The sequence below is a fragment of the Halyomorpha halys genome, unplaced genomic scaffold (genome assembly GCF_000696795.3).
Source record: "Halyomorpha halys isolate HHAL.00 unplaced genomic scaffold, Hhal_1.1 Scaffold878.1, whole genome shotgun sequence".
In the NCBI taxonomy this organism is placed as follows: Eukaryota; Metazoa; Arthropoda; class Insecta; order Hemiptera; family Pentatomidae; genus Halyomorpha; species Halyomorpha halys.
This window is the reverse complement of record NW_027116610.1, coordinates 420,071-438,022: the sequence shown is the minus strand read 5'-3', so window position 1 is coordinate 438,022 and position 17,952 is coordinate 420,071. Positions and strand designations below refer to the sequence as shown.

Genomic DNA, 17,952 nt, shown 5'->3' with positions numbered 1-17,952 from the left:
TAATGAATTTAAGAGTTTTTATTTTAATCGGGTATTAAAGATATACGGCTTTTGACCTCATTTTATTTCGGTCAAAGGAAAAAAAAATATTTTCCTCTTTAGGAACCCGTTCAGGAAGAGCGCTCATGTGTGAGTGAACACCACTCGTTTTTTAACGCGTGAAAATTATCACTAATGCGAGTCATTACTAAATGAATTATAAGTAATTTCGAACAGTGATAAATTGTGAGCATTGTTAAAGATTGTTTTTCTATAATCATTGAAGAGTTTTCTCTAAAAAGGCTCTTACAAAAAAATTTAGCAAGACTACTTTACAGCTATTACTTTCTTTCTGGCCTATTTTAACAGCTACTAGCAGTAAAATAGCAATGGAACAGCAGACAATATTTACAGAAGCGTATTCTTGGCCAAAACATAAAATATGTTAATTTGTCCTAAGTGTTAAATTTCAAAAAAATATTAATTTGACATTTTTAAGAGAGTTTTTTCAATGCTAAAAAGAATGAGCAGGCAGAAAATAAAAGCGCAAATAACTGTGAGCTAAGATCTGTTATAAGTACCCGATACTAAAGTAGGTAATGACAGAAAAAGTTGATAAGGTACTTTTTTAACCCCTTAACATGTACGCTCGAGTTAATTTCAATGCGCTAAACAGACCAGACTGTGCGCAGAGATAATTCGACCGGCGTTGTGTTTTGTGCTGCAATAATTTTTCCCACACGAATATAATCAAGAACTGAAAACAACAATGTGATAATAATAAAGTAAATAACAATGATTTATTCTCTGTAATAATCCTCTATATATACCTTTGGCCTATGTTTACATATGGTTAAAAAAAAATACATAGGGTATATATGTTTACATAGGTATTATAACCGATATCCAAAATACAAAATCAAAATACAAATTTTGATTTTTTTCCCCGATGAAAAACAATGTTTTAAATTTTTTTTACATTGAAAAATTGATTTATTTTGGCCGGTTTTTTTAAAAAAAATAGCGCGTTAGGGGATTAAACTGTAAAGAATTCGTTTACATAAATATTTAAATAGGGAGTGAACTCTTCTATATCTCTAAGATAATTATTTATTTTACCTGTTCAGTGATCCTTCCAAGAGCATTGCAAGGTTTCTGTCAAATGAGGGTGGGCGTGAAAGTCAGAAATCGAATGAATCTATTCCTTAGCAACAAATGTACTTCTTTTGATATCAGTTGTTAAATAATGGAATGTAACAAATTTTAGGATGTTATAATTTGATAGGTGACGTTTTTGATTCCTCAATTTAATAAGTTTTGAAGTCGGCAACTGTTGTGTACAAGGTATTTCAGTAGAAAAGAAGATAATTAAAGAGACAACAGTTCACAAAAAAGTTATCAAGTCCCACCAACCTAACCTTCATATCTTAATTTCTTGTAGTAACATGAATTTTTGAAAGATTTTCCGTTTTTCTTTTATGTTTTTCCTGTAAACATCCAAATTTATCTACATCAAATAAAAATCTTTTCTCAACTTTAGTCAAATTTTTCGGAATCTGTGATAAATTTGTTATAAGATCAAATCTGACTCAAAACTCTGTATTCGTACTGTTGTAGTTTTTTATATATCATTTAGGAATGAAATTAGAGATAATTATTAAGTTTACGGAAGTACCCCACTTTAAAAACATTATGGCAGAACAAAAATCAAGGTAAGAGGTCAACAAGAAACTAGAGCAAAAGTAATAATAGGCACTCTTATTCTAATAGTTTCCTGATGTTTATTCGAAATTAAAATAGGATCGCGAAGTTAGAAACACCAATTGAATACTGATGAAATCGATCAACTTTTATGAAATCTCTAAGACAATACCTCGAAAATCCATTTCATGAATTTCTAATAGACGCATCTATTAAAAACGTGCAACAAAACCCCCAAAATTTGTAAAATCGTGCATTTAATCTCAGAATGTTCATAAAATATCCAAATCCTGCAATAAAATGAAGAGCTAAACTAAACTTGTTTATATCAAATTAAAATTGCTAAATGCTCTATAGATTTATGCAAACATACATAAATACTACCCTGATTAAATTCATTAATTGAAGGGCTAAGAGGAAGCTAATTGTATATATTTTATATTCCTATAATGAAGGCTGGAATTCAATTTCTAAAAAATTAATTCAATTTTAAATTTTAAAAAATATGTAAGGGACTATGAAGAAGGGATCATTTAAACAAATTCTACCACTTAACTCTTTAACTGTGTATTTAAATACGAATATATTGTTGATGATAATTTCGACAGTGGCAACACGTCGGGGTCACCACTGTACTGCGTGTTCCTATTCTAATGATAAAGAGGAATCATTAGGTACACTCTTTATTAGACTAAACAATAATGTTTATACTTGAACTTAATATTCAGTTTTTTTATTCAGACTACGAAAAACACACTTAGTTCTTCATTATTAATTGTTAGTGATTAATCAAATGGCGAGAGGTTTCAAATGGGTTTGCCACTAAAACAAATGTAAAATAATGAAATATTAAATGAATTATAAATAAAAATAGATTTAAAAGAAATATAAATTTGATAAATAAAAGTGTTGATAATGATTTCGACAGTGGCAAACCCATTTCAAACAGTCTCTTTGCTAACGTCGACTATTGCCGCTGAAAGTTTTAATAATCTTGCCACCACATCAACATTAATAAAAAACTACTTTGTAACAAGTCAATGTAGAAAAAGTTTGATTAGAAATGTATAGGTTATTTTACCTAATTAGTTGATTACATTGGCTTTTTTTAAATTTTTTATTTAAAATAATAACTAAGTGACCCTAATATGGCCTACTCAAGGTTTGAACAGATGTAGCTCACTCAACATCCACTCAATTGGCCTGAAATTTTACCTACAAATAGAGGAATCTATCTACTTTCAAAATAAAATAAGGTAATCAATTAATAAGGAGTTGTAGTAATTCATCTTAATCATTATCTATAGGCCATATTAATACCAGGGGGCCCCAAATATTCTTCCTGGCCAAATATCCCAAATGGCCTACATAGTCAACTTTATTTTGTTACGAGGGAAAAACCAGAATTAAATTTCAACATGATTTACATCATTAAAAATAGTGATATTATAAAAATATCATATTAATAAATTTACTCTTCACCTTCTGGACATACATACACTCTGTCAAGTCGGCTGTCATACCCACCACACAATTGGTGGACATAAATTTGATATATGAAGAGCAAATGCATACAGAAGTGAAAACCGACCATCTCAGACACAAGTCAATGGTATCATCAGATCAGCCTGTGAATCCTGTGCACTATTTTGTCAGATCCCGGTTTAACCAACTTTCAGCTTGAATATTTTTGGAAGTAAATTATGTCTTCTCAGACTACACCTAGGGACTCCAAAAAGCTCAGCTACTTTGTAGGATTACATTCCGTCTTTCATCGCTTTCAATAAATTTTTTATTTGTCCTTCTGTCCATTTTCCTCTTTTCTTAAATGGTAGAACAGGCATACCACAGAAAGAAACATCAAAACAGTTAACAATCAATCAATTACTAACAAAATAGCATTCTTGTGATATAAAATATGTTCGAAAACAATAGGAAACAAATGGTGTCCTAATATGGCCTATCGATTCCTCATATTAGGACACTCCAACCTAGGAATCGACATGTCATATAACAGTAAACTCCTGTTTTTGTTGATGTATACCTAATTCCTTATATAAAAAAAAAAATACGAAATGCGAACAAAGCCCTAGTAATATGTTGAAAATAGATATCCTTAGCTATCATCAACAGGTTCCCAGATAGGTCAAATATTATCATTCACAAGAAACATGAGAATTTAGCTCAAAAATAGCAACGATTTGTGTGCTCATTGACTTCAAAGCTAGTATAGCTCACTAGCTAGATTCACTAATCACATTAACCGTTATTTAATAACCTTCTGTTGTTACGATGTCTTGTCAACCTATAGAAACAGATAATAATTCTTTTTTTTTCATTGATCATCATCATCATCAATCGACGCGACAACCCATTACTGGGTCCTGGCCTCCTCAAGCTGCTTCCACCAGTTTAATGTGTTAAATGCAGATGCTCTCCAATTCCTCACTCCGAGCAGGGTCCTTGAATCCTCTTCAACACCATCCAACCATCGAACCCTCGGCCGTGTTCCATGTAGGCGCTCATTGAGAAGTCTATTTAGGACCACATCAGTTCTCATCCTAGCCACATGTTGGAATTGGAATCCTAGCCTTGTGAGAATTGGTAGGCTGCGCTGGACCGGCAGCCTACCAATTCTCACAACTTTTCTAATATCAGGCTCACTAATTAACATGTAGACTTCCCTATTCGTGCGTTTTCTCCAAGCTGAACCATCCTTTATTGGATCATAGATGCGTCTGAGTATCTTTCTCTCAAAAGTTTGGAGATACCTTTCATCGGCCTTCGAAAGTGCCCAAGTTTCCCAGGCGTAGAGAAGCACTTGTCGAATCAATGTTTTATACAATTTAGTTTTTGTGGATCTTGATAGTAATCTACTACAAAAGTGCCGACGCAATCATAGGTGGCATTAACTTGCGTGGTTACACAGTGACATTAACTCCGAGTATAAAAATAAATTAAAATTTCCACTAATCACAACAAAGTTAGAGAGTAGAATGAATCAATTGAAAACGATAACACTGAAATTTCTGTATAAGAAACTTATTTCAGAGAGCCTTTTTCGTAGTTTCTGTTACTAGAATATACTTTAAGGTTCACTCTTTTTTGAGTACCAATAAGCTCGCCGAATAGAGATTGTTACATACTTCCCGGTTAGAACTCACTTCTATCACCTTTTATTATTTTTATTTTATCTTTTCTGTATCTTTTTATGTTTCTCTATAAAAACGTTGATATTTCACAGTTTTATATTGAATGCATTCTTCTAATCTTGCATCTGTGATCAATTCTAGCCTTAAGGATGGTCCACAGGTTTTACTTACAATAAGATATAAATTGTAAATATGTGTATATATATCTTAGTTCTAAGTATTATGTATTGTAAATGTTAAAATAAATAAAATTTAGGAGGTTAGAAAAAAAAAAAAAAATACAATAAAAACAAAAAAAGCTAAACATTGTTTATTGAAATAACTTTAACTGATTTTATTATAATCTATTATATATTCCAAAACTACAAAATGCAGACAAGCACCTATAATTTCTATCTCACTTGATTACTTTGGCAAATATGACACCACTGACCTACAATTAGTTAACTAAAGTTACTTCTTTCTTTTTTCTAATCCCTAAACACACTTTCTGTGTTCGAATGCGACGGACAAGAAACGACTCTTTTTTCAGACTCAGTGAGGACGCATTTGAAGAATTATTCATGAGAATTGTGTATAGTTTTGTTCGAAGAGGATTGCACGCGCCCTCCTTGAAAAGTGCCTACTCCTGTACGTCCTGGAGTAGTTGTGTTGGTGAGAGGACCTATCGATATTTTTTACGGATACGTGTGGACACAGACTGTTTTGCAAGCGGGGCCAGTAATGTACCCTCGCAGTAGGACTACAGACCTATATGAGGAAGTTTGTAATTTCAGTTGACAGGAGAAAGAAATTTTACGGTTGGTTTTAGCCGTCGTACAAGAGATAAGCGGGAAAGGCATTTATGGCGGAAAGCAGGAAGCAGTGAAAGCTTTCAGGGGAGGATTTTTGGGACAAGCCCATGGGTTTTTGGGTCAAGAGCTCTGAATGAGTTAATCAGTAAATGCAACTGATTGAGAAAATATGTCCTCAAAATAAAATTATAAAGTCGCTAGGAATTCTATTAAAAAAAAAAAAAAAAATAGCCTATTAATTAGATATAATTCCCAAAGCTAAGTAAAATATTTATTAGCTTACTCATAAAATCATGTAACATTTGTGTTCTTTAAAATCCTTGAATATACCTAATAATAATTTGTGTTATTTTCTTCTTTTTTTTTTTATACTATCAGCTGGTATAAAAATGTAAAAATAAAAATAATAATTACGATGAGTATTCTATCAAAATTTAATGTATCCAATTCTTAATGGAAAAGGTTTATTTTTAATAAATTAAAATTCTACATCTAAAACTTATTTAGGTTATTTAAATTTTTTAATTATCCCCAGCCAAATATGAGTTACAAATTAAATTTTTCAATAAAAATTTAAATTATCTTCATGGGAAGTTCCCAGTCTCTCCTCAGTACGCACTCGTAGTTGCCAGCATTCTTGCCATCTCCATCGTCTTCATCATTTTAGCCAAAGCGAGCGGACTACTTCGGCTCATCCTTCAGAAGGACAAGGCCGGCAGAGTACGTCCTTTTGTCGATCTACCTCCACGAGAACATCCACTCAGGAGAACAACCAGGACCGGTGCCCCATCAATCACCGATGATATAAGACCTTTTTTTTTATCTTTTGTTCAACTTCAATATAATTATTTAATAGTTTTAAGTTGTGTTAAGCTCCTTTTTTTCATTTATTTTTCATACAAGTTTGTATTTTTTTTTTATTTCTTTTCAATACCTTCCATTTATTTACTATTTTGATACCTTTATTGAACGCTCTCCGGACTATCTCCCTAATTACAATTCTTTAATTATTAATGTATGTACATTTTGGGTTCATCAGTTATTTTGGTACTCTCAACAAACAGTTAAAACTGCGTTTGTAATTTTATTTTATTTTTATTTATTTTTTTCTAAGGACTTAGGCGTGTAAATAAGTATTGTTTTTGCATAGATGGAAAAGGCAATGCTGAAGCCATAGACCAGCTGCTTTGTCTTCATAACGCGGAACTGCCATATATACACCAGTCAAGTTCGAAGTATGAAACATTCAATTTTGTTCGTTAAACAAGTCAAAATTTTGTAAGATCCGCAACATTTATGAATAACAAAAACGACAATTAGAAGATATCATCTTTAGATTATTTAAAATAAAAACCCGCAAACTTTAAAAAGAAAAGAAAAGTAAATAACTGATAGAAAGAATACCTACATTACTACATTTTTGATATATGATAGCTATTTCGTCAACATTTTTTAAGTTTCTTGCAAATGGCTGCAGTGGCTGTCAAAATCAAATAAAAAACACTAACCAGTTATTAAAAGTTTTGCATTCACCTATACCTACATTTCGGTTCACTTTTTGGACTTTCTTCAGTGAAGAAGAGTTTGAAGAATTGTTCCCCCTAGTAACTAGGTCTGCTGGAGCCCGGGGCAAATTACAGAGGCAAAATAGTGGCACATCAGCCGTAAATTTTTTTTTCTCCAAATTTTGAGTTTGAGTTATTCCATTGATTGTACCGCAGACTGTTATTTCTTTACAACTCTTATAACTTCAGAAACGTCTGTTGTATGACCTGGGAAATAAAGCAACTGCAGTCTACCGTACTATTTTTGGAATAAACCAAATCAATATTTCTTTTTGTCAGTTGTGCCAAACTTTTCAAGCAAAGTAGCAATCTGCTTCCAAATGCACTCTACCCCACACCAACAATCCCCCGATACCGCTTAAAACGAAATAAAAAAAAAATGCATAATAGAAATAAAGAACAAAATACATAGTAAGTTGGTTACTATTATAATAAATATGAATTGAGAATAAAGTAATAAAGTACATTTATTGTCTGTTTATAGAAATAAAGTGCTGACTCCCTTTACTACAGGCAGATTGAAATCATTGTTCCCCTCAGTTACTGGAGCATGTATGGCATTTGTGGACAGTGATCCTAAAGAGCTAACTTTGGACATAATAAAGCAGTTGACATTGAGGATTTTCTCACAAACAATGTTTGGTGTTGAATTGAAATCAGCCGAAGCGGACATTCTTAGAAAAAACCTTGGAAAAATGATGGCTGCCAGCAAGACTAAGCTCGTGCAGCAAATTGGTCTAATGTACTTTCCACGCCTCTGTGATTTTATGAGCTTCAAATTTATGCCGGTACACTTGGACAATTATTTCAGGTCTCTTCTTAATGCAATCCTAAATAAGAAGGTAGAGGACAGCAGCTGGAGAAATGACGTGATCAGAATACTAAATCAAATGAGAAAAGATGGAAAGATAAATTTTTATGACAAGGTGAACAATAAAGAAGAAATATTTGGTAATCAATCCATTCTTTTATTTTTAAAAAATATATATCTCATTTATTAGTCAAAAGAAATATATAAAATTGTAATTTTAGTCTTGAATTTGGATGCATTAATTTCATTTTAGTCTAAGGCATGATATTTTCCTATTTTAGGGAAGAAAAAATTCTCCGAGTATAATAAGATTAGTTTATTAATGTTGTTAAAGTACAAACTTAATCATTTTAGAGAAACGAGCTTTGAAATGGATGGTAAACAAATAAATTACTGTACAATTCAAGTATTCCCTGGGTTTGATTATTGGGGGATATTACCCGAATTATTTATAATCCGCTGGTATCGCTGGATTGGACTGTATTTGAAATAAATTATAATTATAATGAGCAAAAAAGAAATAAGAAAACCTATGAAAATGGAATTAACAACATAAGATGAAAATCCAATCAACAAAAAGTAATTAAATACATGTTTGGGACACTTATTAAAAGATCCAAGATCCTTCTGTTTAGTTAAAAAATCATTTCTTTACAATTTTGTTTAACCAAATAATTTCTTTATGTATCGTTTAAATTATACCAGAATAGTAAGGAGTCTCATCCCGTGATGGCTTTAATCACCACCTCTACTTCTTCATCTTTGTTTTAGAGTACTTCTTTTTAAACTACTTAGGAGCTCAGATTTTTTCAAACCCAGCTTTATTGTAAGTACCTGAAATACTGAAAAAAGTTAAATAAACTATAAGAGAAACCATCCTTAAATATTTTAGCTATATAGGTATTGAGGTTTTAAAATACAATGATCACCATGTCAGTCTGAGTTTGATGTTTTTTAAAATATTAATATAAAGTTAGAGATAAACTAGGTTTTTATCTTTGCTAATACTGGTCCAATTTAGATAATATTTGTTTTATTTTGTAGAGAATTCAAATATATTTTTAAAAGTGGCTATAATGTTTCAGAAGTATAGTTTTCGAGTTATACGAAAAAACTACATTTTTTTAGGTTCGATGAATGATTCTTTTAGAGCCATTTAAGGACCAATTTTTTGAAACCTGCCCTTAACATACATCTATATCATAAAAAAAAAAAAAAAATCACCGTTAATAATTTCAGCTCCATCGTTTTTTAGATACAGTAATTAGTAAAGTGAGAGTGGCAACAAATACATACTAGTAGGTTTAATTATTTATTGAGATGGAGATAAACAATGTCTCTATAAAAATTGGTTAACATGTAAATCTCTTTGAGATACAATCAAAATGATTTATTTATAACATAAGTTTTGGTCTTACGTTTGAACATATATTTCAGATGTCACTGATGAATTAGCACAAGCTCAGGCACTGTTTTTACTTGTTGCTGCAGTTGAACCATCGTCCCTAGTATTAATTCATTTAGCTTATGATTTGGCTCAATCACCAGACTGCCAAACCAAAGCTCGACAAGAAGTTAAAGCGCAGTTCAAAAAATATGGAGAATATTCATGGGAATGTGTAAAAGATATGAAATATTTAAATTGCTGTCTAAAAGGTAATAATTAAAGCATTTAGTGGGGAAATTTTGAATTTACTAAGAAATATAAGCATATTGTAGTGATATTTTGCATTTATGGAAAAATATGATTGATAATGCCTAGTTTAAATTTAAAATGGTGGTAGAAGGTAAATGTTGTTTTTAGTGAATAAAACTGGTGTTTATAAATATTTCTTGAAGGGATTATGACAGTGCTTAAGTTGGCAGAAGTAGGCATTCACTGCTTCATTTTTAAAGAACCTGATGTGTCCACTGAAGCCATATCAAAAGTTTGTTTAAATGAGCATTAGAATATGTTCCAAAGTGATTAGATGATTGGTTTTGGGTTTGAAATGAGAAAAATAAAGAATGGAATCTGGTCCGAGAGGAGGAATTGGGTCAGAATGCCGAAATAAGTATAAATGACTTTTTTTAAGTATAGTGTTTTAAATAATCTTTAAATTCAGGTTTTTGTTTGTCTGGATTAATGTCTTTATAAAATAAAATGTTTCATTGTAAAAGCAATTTGTTCACTATATCTATTTTGATTTTTTTCATGGAATAATAAAAAAAATAAATAAACAAAGCTCTTTTTTTTTTTTTTTTTAATAAGAAACGGTTTTAAATATGATAAATATGTTTCATTAATGTTTAAATTTATAGTTTAATCTCTCTATTATACCAAAACATATATAAGTAATTTAAATATCTCAATCCTGCTTTCTAGAGTGTCTGCTAGAGCTCAGGTCTCACAGCCATATAATAGAGCTGGCTTTATCATAGGATTGTACAGTCTTAGCTTCAGATTTTTTGGGTTTTCAGTATTCTTAACAGAGAGAATGCTCTGTTTTCACTTCTTATACACTGGTCTATCTCTGACAGTTGATCATTTATTGAGGTCATTGTGAACCCAAAGTATTTGAACCTGTCTACTTTCAGAAACAATATGCCATCCATGCAGATCATGTTAGGGTGGATTTTTTTAAATATCAAATACTTTATTTTATCTTTATTTACTTGCAAGCCGATTTCCTTTCCTTCTCTAATTAGAGTCTATGTGAGTCTTTTCATTTCATCTTCATTATTTTCTAGGACTGCAATATCGTCCATGTCAAGGATTTTATGTATCATTTTGATGAGCATCCCACGAGTAAATATCAACATAATACATAAATTTCAATATTTAACTCCAATCATTTTTTATTTTGAATAATAATTTATAGAATTAGAAAAGAATATTCACATAATATGCAATTTAGATTTTGCTAAAATTGTATTGTCAATACCTGTTTTTATCTTTTTAGAAACACTCCGTTTACATCCACCATTACAATTCCTAAACAGGGTCTGCAACAGATATACGGAACTTGGTGGTGTAAAACTCAAAAAAGGAACAAGAATTGTAGTGCCTCTCCATGTTTTACATTTGGATTCAAATTATTTTCCAGATCCAAAAACATATAAACCAGAGAGATTTTTAGAAGATAAACAACATAAATTTATTTATCTTCCATTTTCTGAAGGACCTAGAATGTGCCTAGGTAAATATCCTTATTTTTTTCTTTCTTAATTTAGCGGTTTGGTTAATTTGTTTACCAATTTGGGCTCCCAGCAGCTAAGATCTTTAGTTTTCTTCATAATTTTGATATAAATACTGATCGACCCATTTAAATCCTCTGAATGGTAATTATTTATAACACAAATTTCATACTTAATAAATCAATGTAAACAATTGCTAATTTATAAATTAGTTATCCATAATTCTTATTTATTCCATGATTGATGATTTAGACATTTGTCTTGGTTAACCCTCATGCCACCAAAATTTATCAGTATCATTTAAAAAAATCGATGGAGCCTGATTTCATATATCATTCAATTCATGATATTAAGCATAATAATAAGAAATACAAAGTAAATAAAGTATAATCCATTTCTTCAACAAAATAAACTTATAATAACAAAATACTTTTCTATGACTGACATTTAGATGAAAACACTAACTTTTAAGTAATAAATTAATTTTAATTTGGTATTTTAAGTAGTAAATTTGCTTTAATGTAATATAAATAAAAACAATGATATAATAAATTTTTCTACCATTTAAAATAAATATTTCTTATTTAGTTATTGTGTGCTAACATCCTTGAATTTCAGGTAGCAGATTCTTTATCTTGGAAGCATTGATCCTTTTTGCTCAAATACTTGATAAATTTGAACTCTCACTGAGCAAAGAAATGAAATTACCATTGAAATATGAACCAAACACAGTGTTCTTAACGCCAAAATATAACAACCCAGTTATAATTAATTTAAAACGGATTACATGAATTTATTTTCTTAATAAAATCTGTATGCTTTGTAATAAGGAATTTTTAATTTAATTTTTTTTTTAAAATTAGTTACCTTACCTGTAATTTATTCTTTAAGACTGTATGAAATATATGTTATGTTATCTTTTTTTTTTTTTAATTTATTTATTTGTCCCACAATAATCAAAAAGTAAACCACTAGAAAAATTTTAAGTATCATATACACATTGAATATTTTCTAATCATATTAGCCATGAAGAAAACATTAATAATAGCAGAACCAAGTTTTTTCTATAACTTCCTCTCCCTACCAGGGCCCTGTTACATAATAAAGTACAAACTAATACTATTAGTCTTGTAGATTTATCTTAATTCAATTACACAGACTTGTACAGTAGTAACTTGTACTTTAGTATTTTTTAATTCCTGTAATATCACTAATAGTCATCCCTATCATGAAAAAAATAAGTATTAGTATTATTATCACACTAGTTTCTACACTTGTACTATCAACTAATAGTATTAGCTTTCATTATGAAACAGGCCCCTGGTTGATAAGATCAACCAGCTTACTGGAGGAAACTCACCAATCATACATGAGAGTGGTATTTACTTATCAAGATGAGGTGTATGTTAAGATAACCATGTAGAGGTTTGATCCATGGGTTAAGATAAACTTGTAAATAATATAGAACAGTTTCTATCAATAATATTTTTTCTAATATATTACAGCTATCTAAAAAAAAAATGATTTCATCACAGTAGAAAATTATTTTGAAAATATAATAAAAAAAACTGTTCATAGAATTAAACACTTATTGTTTGTTCATTTCAGTGAACAATGATGCTAAGATCATTCTATTAAATAATATATGTTTGTATAGCTAAGATAGTGTAATTATTATATAATATCAGGAGGAAATATTTTTAAGTTTTTAATGAATAAGATTTGAAAGGTAATTTCTTTTTTTTAATGAATTATTTTATTTATTGAAATTCATTTTAATAAGTAGTAAATAATGCGATTAAATCCACTTAAATATGATTTAAGTATTTTAGAAATATGATATGTGTAAACGGTCAATGTCACAGCAGTCCAATGCTTACCTCAATACAAGCACAAGCATTTTGTCTAAGTGGATTATAAATGTAAATAACACTGAAATTTTCATCTGTACAATCAAGCAGAGGATTATTTAACAATGTGGAATTCTTAGTGGTTGTATAGAAATTCATATCGAAATGATGAAATTAATTTTTAAAATATACAATTGTGAACTGATCAAGGTGTTTTATAAGGCACTGAATTTGGCTATGGAAATAAAATAGGACGAATAGCTCAGATGTTCAAGGTAGTAACATATCGAGAAGTCATGTGCCTTTAAATCAGTAATATTTTCCGACAATAGAACGCCAAATTAAATTTTATTTTCAGTTATGTTAACATTACCTTTTTACATTAAAGTGAACTTTTTATAACATAAACAATAGAACCATGGCTAAAATAAATTACAACTAAATGCATAACATTAATATTATTACACTTCAAGAGTCAATGATTGGATGATTGAAAAGTGAATTTTCACTGAATTAAGATGCGTATTTGATAGAAAAGCTAGAAGATATCTCACAGAATAGCAACAAGTATCGAAACTTTTATTCATAGTGTTTTATAATTGTTCTGTTACATTAAAATTTATGAATGTGTATCACTACAACCAATGAAGGGGACAGGAGTTCAGTACTTGGTAAAGAACTAATGTTGTTTTGAACAACGGTTATACAAGAAGATCATATGCACCCAATCACCAGTTTTTTCCCAATAAAGGGTGCCCAGTTTTTAGAGGCTGGGTGGCCCACTAGTGAGGCTTCCCCCAATCTACAAAGTTGACTCACGGCCACAGCTGGATTTGAACTCATGTGCCAGGAGTTAGTAATATAACACCTTACTCACTGAACTACTGCACATCATATGATATGGTATACAATTACAACCAATTCATAAAATTCCTGAATTTTCTGAAAATATATAGTAAAATATGTAAAATAAATTAGTTTTACAAGTAATATAACTTGATCCATTTTATATTATATTTTTTATTAAACAAACAGATGAATAAAATATTACAAATTCTTTATATCCACGTTTTGTTATGGAAACTGGTAATCTGCTTTATAGGATATACATCACAATGATTTGAATATACATCATCAAAAATATGTTATTTTATAATACACTTTAAAGTAATTCTGCTAATTGGAATGGAGTAAAGCACAAAAATTTAATGTGATACAAATAAATATTGTCTATAACAAATATTATTTGAATGCACATTCTAAGTAAATGTGACATTATTCTCTCTCTCTCTCTATATATATATATATATATTAGATAAATCTTATTATCTAAAACAACCAGGTACTTAACTATACAGATACAATTAACAACTCTAAAAGTTATTTATCACTCTTGAGAAAACCTAAGATCTTTGAATTATCTCAAATTAGATTAATTTAAATGTACAACCTTACATAAACTGTTTAATTAAAATTAAATATGTACTTTAAGTACTTTGACATAAACATAAAGAATACCGATTGACATTGTTTTTATTAATCTATAATATTTTTTAACTGAATCATTACATCTTTCTATTAAGAATAAATCGTATCTACTTCAAACAATTAAGTAATAAAAAAAACAAGAAAACATACATTAACAAAAAACTTGACTAGTCTGATACAATAATGTTTTATTTCATTCCCTAACTCAGTTCCATAAATTAATGTAAAAAAAATAAATAAAAATATCAAAGCAATGAACACTCTATGTCATGGATTAATAGGAAACAAGAATTTCATAATTGGTTTTATCGTAGACTTTACCAAATAGTGGAACAAAGAGCCGCCTATTAGTACCACGAACCTGCAAAATAACAAAACAATTTTCAAGCTTTGGTTATTATCAAAGTAACATAAATTTAATAAATTAAGGGAATTCCAAATTTAGATTTACTTTTATCAAACAATGTAAGGTCCCTAGAATTGTATATTTTTATTTAAGTCTACGAAACAAAAAAAAAGTGTTATTTCCAAAACAGTATGATTTTTCTCAGAACTGCATTTGAATACTATTTTTCTTACACTTGACTCATTAATTTTTATTATTTATTTTCATTATACTATTTATAGGACAGAGATTCATATTGTGCCCACTTCAGAAGCATCATTGAAATTAACAATGAAAAGGCTTAGCTCCTATAGAGCTGTCTGATATGGAGGAAAACAAAAACTTGAAACTAAGACCAATAAAGTGGGCTAAATGATAAAAATTAAATGGCTTTTTTTGACCCACTCTGGCTCTAAGTGAATTCCCTCACAGTTAATTGTGGTTTCTGCCATTCTTGAGAATTTTTTTGCAGCAATTGTGTAAGTATTCATTTATATAATACATATCATAGCTTTTTCCCCACCCACAAACCTTTCATTAAAAAATTAACTATTTAACCTCAGGGTTTGAAGCTTGACTTTCCGATAGGCAGTTTGAAGACTTAATGAATTCAGGAATGTTCTACTCCAACTATTCCTGAATTGATCTGATATCCCGTGAAGAAACGTAATCCTGCAAGAAAACCTAGCCTTTTCCAGCCAAGAGAATGCTGCTGTTAATGGGCTTCACTTCACATTCGAGAATATATTTCATGTAGTTTCTGGCATAACTTATGACACCAAGTTCACAACAATGAAAATTTAGTGTCATCAAATACCAACCTCCAAAATCATCACTGAACTCAAATGGTGTCCACATTCCACCCTTCCAATGTTCCTCGGAGCTTCCCAGGAGGTGTGTGCTTATTTATACATTGTCATTCTCATGTGAAAGCACTTGATAACTTTTTATAAGAAATACTGCAAACTGCAGATAACAATTAGTCCTTCAAACTACAAATCGGAGTACAGAGAGATGTCTATTTAATAACTTCATTTTAATTGAATCATTTATATGTAAACATATTATAGAAATAAATTTACTTACCAAAATTCATTCTGTAATTTTTTTTCCTTGTAGCAGAACTTATGACAGGACTAGGTATATTTTTTTATGTGAAATATTTTATCAAATAAGTAGATTCTCCAAAGAAAAAAATCAAGCATAAGGAAGTAGTAGTATATCTGAGAGAAAGGAATTTGAAGTTTTTGTTGTGTAACATTACGGAGTATAATCCTGAGATCCTTACATTGGTGTGCCGAGCATCTATACTTGGATAACAATCCACAAAAAGCATTATAAACTGCAATAGACCACTGATCCTGCAGAGGAGCCTGAGTAAATCTCTAAGGGACCCATTATGAATAATTTATCTTTCATTTAATCATTTATATGTAAGTACAATACATAAATAATTTCACTGACTAAATTCAATCTATGTTTGATTTGTCCAACAATTACCTAATGACAATGCTTGAGGTAGAACCAGGTAAATACCTGGACATGAGTTGAAAAAATGTATATCTTTCAATAATTAAATAAAAGGATACATAAGTAAATTACGAAATAGAAATACTTTCAATAAATAAAAACAATTACATTTCATAATAAATTAATTTGTATCATTCAATACGTATAATAAAACTCAAACTAAATCCTTACAAATCATGAAGCATGGCATAAAGCAGGTAAGGCAAACATTGCGGAAAGAAAAACATTGGGACTATATACATTTTTACTCCTAAGTTTCGTTAACAAGAGATTTGTGATAAAGTAGTTGCTTAGCTATAGCCCGCTCGAACGTAACATAAGGACTTATCGATAAGTCTATAAGATATAAGTCTATATCGATACTTTTCAGTATATACTTCGCTGGTATCAATATCTCCTATCCGATAAATGCGATATCAGCATAAACATTATGCATTTGATACGACATTAATTTTTTTTTGAACCTTAGGTGGTCGCTTTGCTCAAAAAAATAGGTGTATGCAGTTGTCCCAAATATGCACTTACTCCAACCTTATTTTTAATTGTTTGATGTGATTTGTATTATAAAAGTTACAATTAAAACATAATTTTAGTTTTGTTTTATTTATTCCAAAATATTTAAAATTTTCTTAATAACTAAGTCACTCCTAAACGTTTAGGAACTTTTGTAGACCCATAGTTTACATCAAATTTCTTGGCCATTATAATTAGTGGATAATTTGAAATATTACTTGTAAAGCCACATAATTTGAGTAGTAGTGGCCCCATCCATCATCTCTACTTAATTTTCTCTAGTCCTTAACTTTAATAATTATGGTTAAATATAATATAGTAACAGAGGTTCTAGCTGTTAACCTTTTGCTACTTCTAAGGATAGAGCATTTAAGTAGTCACTTTCAATTGAAAGATGTTCTTACCTTTCCAGGAACCAAATAGAGCACACCTTCGAAAGATATAAAACCTCTGCCAATGTATAATTTTTCTCCAGTAGGAGTACTACCCCCTAGAATAGCTTCGTACGGAATATCATCTTCATCTGTCATCCTCCTCCAAGCGGCGTGATTGCTGGTAAGGACCTGAAATATATGTGTTTATCAGTTTTAATTGCTTAATTATTGTTAATTTCTTACAGATAATGCAGTTTGTTGTTGTTTCTGTTAAACTAATAATTGAAAAAAATGAAGAATTTGAGAACATTTGAAAAATTTTGATATTAGGTATTTTTAATTTGGTATAAATTGTTCATTTATAATAAAACAAAATTATGTAAAATATATACAAACAAACAAACAAACAAACAAACAAAAAAACAAACAAACAAACAAAGGTCCGAGGTTGGCTGTCTTCGGTAGGCCTACAACTTGCAGATCACAAGACCGAAGTTCTCCTAGTAACTAGCAGGAAGCAGACTGAGTCTATCACTGTTACGGTGGGTAGGCACGAAATTAGTTCCCAGTCTTGCTTAAAGTACCTAGGAGTCATGATCGATGCACGTCTCCGCTTTAATGTTCACACGGAGT

At 30.1% G+C, this 17,952-nt stretch overlaps 2 protein-coding genes across 3 annotated transcripts in view; one reads left to right on the top strand and one right to left on the bottom strand.

Moving 5' to 3' along the window:
- LOC106686797 (cytochrome P450 6B1) overlaps window positions 1-12,088 on the top strand; it is a 35,549-nt gene extending 23,461 nt beyond the window's left edge. The window contains exons 5-8 of the mRNA XM_014430321.2: window positions 7,676-8,142; window positions 9,440-9,658; window positions 10,945-11,181; window positions 11,798-12,088. Coding sequence (XP_014285807.2) covers window positions 7,676-8,142; window positions 9,440-9,658; window positions 10,945-11,181; window positions 11,798-11,970 — 1,096 coding nt within the window. The 3' untranslated portion in view covers window positions 11,971-12,088. The remainder of the gene's footprint in view (window positions 1-7,675; window positions 8,143-9,439; window positions 9,659-10,944; window positions 11,182-11,797) is intronic.
- Window positions 12,089-13,332: 1,244 nt separating this feature from the next.
- The window catches only part of LOC106686804 (ankyrin-3), a 43,663-nt gene continuing 39,043 nt past the window's right edge, over window positions 13,333-17,952 (bottom strand). For both annotated transcript variants that reach the window (XR_010845108.1, XM_067053327.1), the window contains exons 8-9: window positions 17,350-17,508; window positions 13,333-14,878 (exon numbers count right to left, since the gene is read on the bottom strand). Coding sequence is in view for 1 of the 2 variants with exons in the window: in XM_067053327.1 (XP_066909428.1) it covers window positions 14,792-14,878; window positions 17,350-17,508 (246 nt within the window). In the remaining variant the exon portion in view is untranslated. The remainder of the gene's footprint in view (window positions 14,879-17,349; window positions 17,509-17,952) is intronic.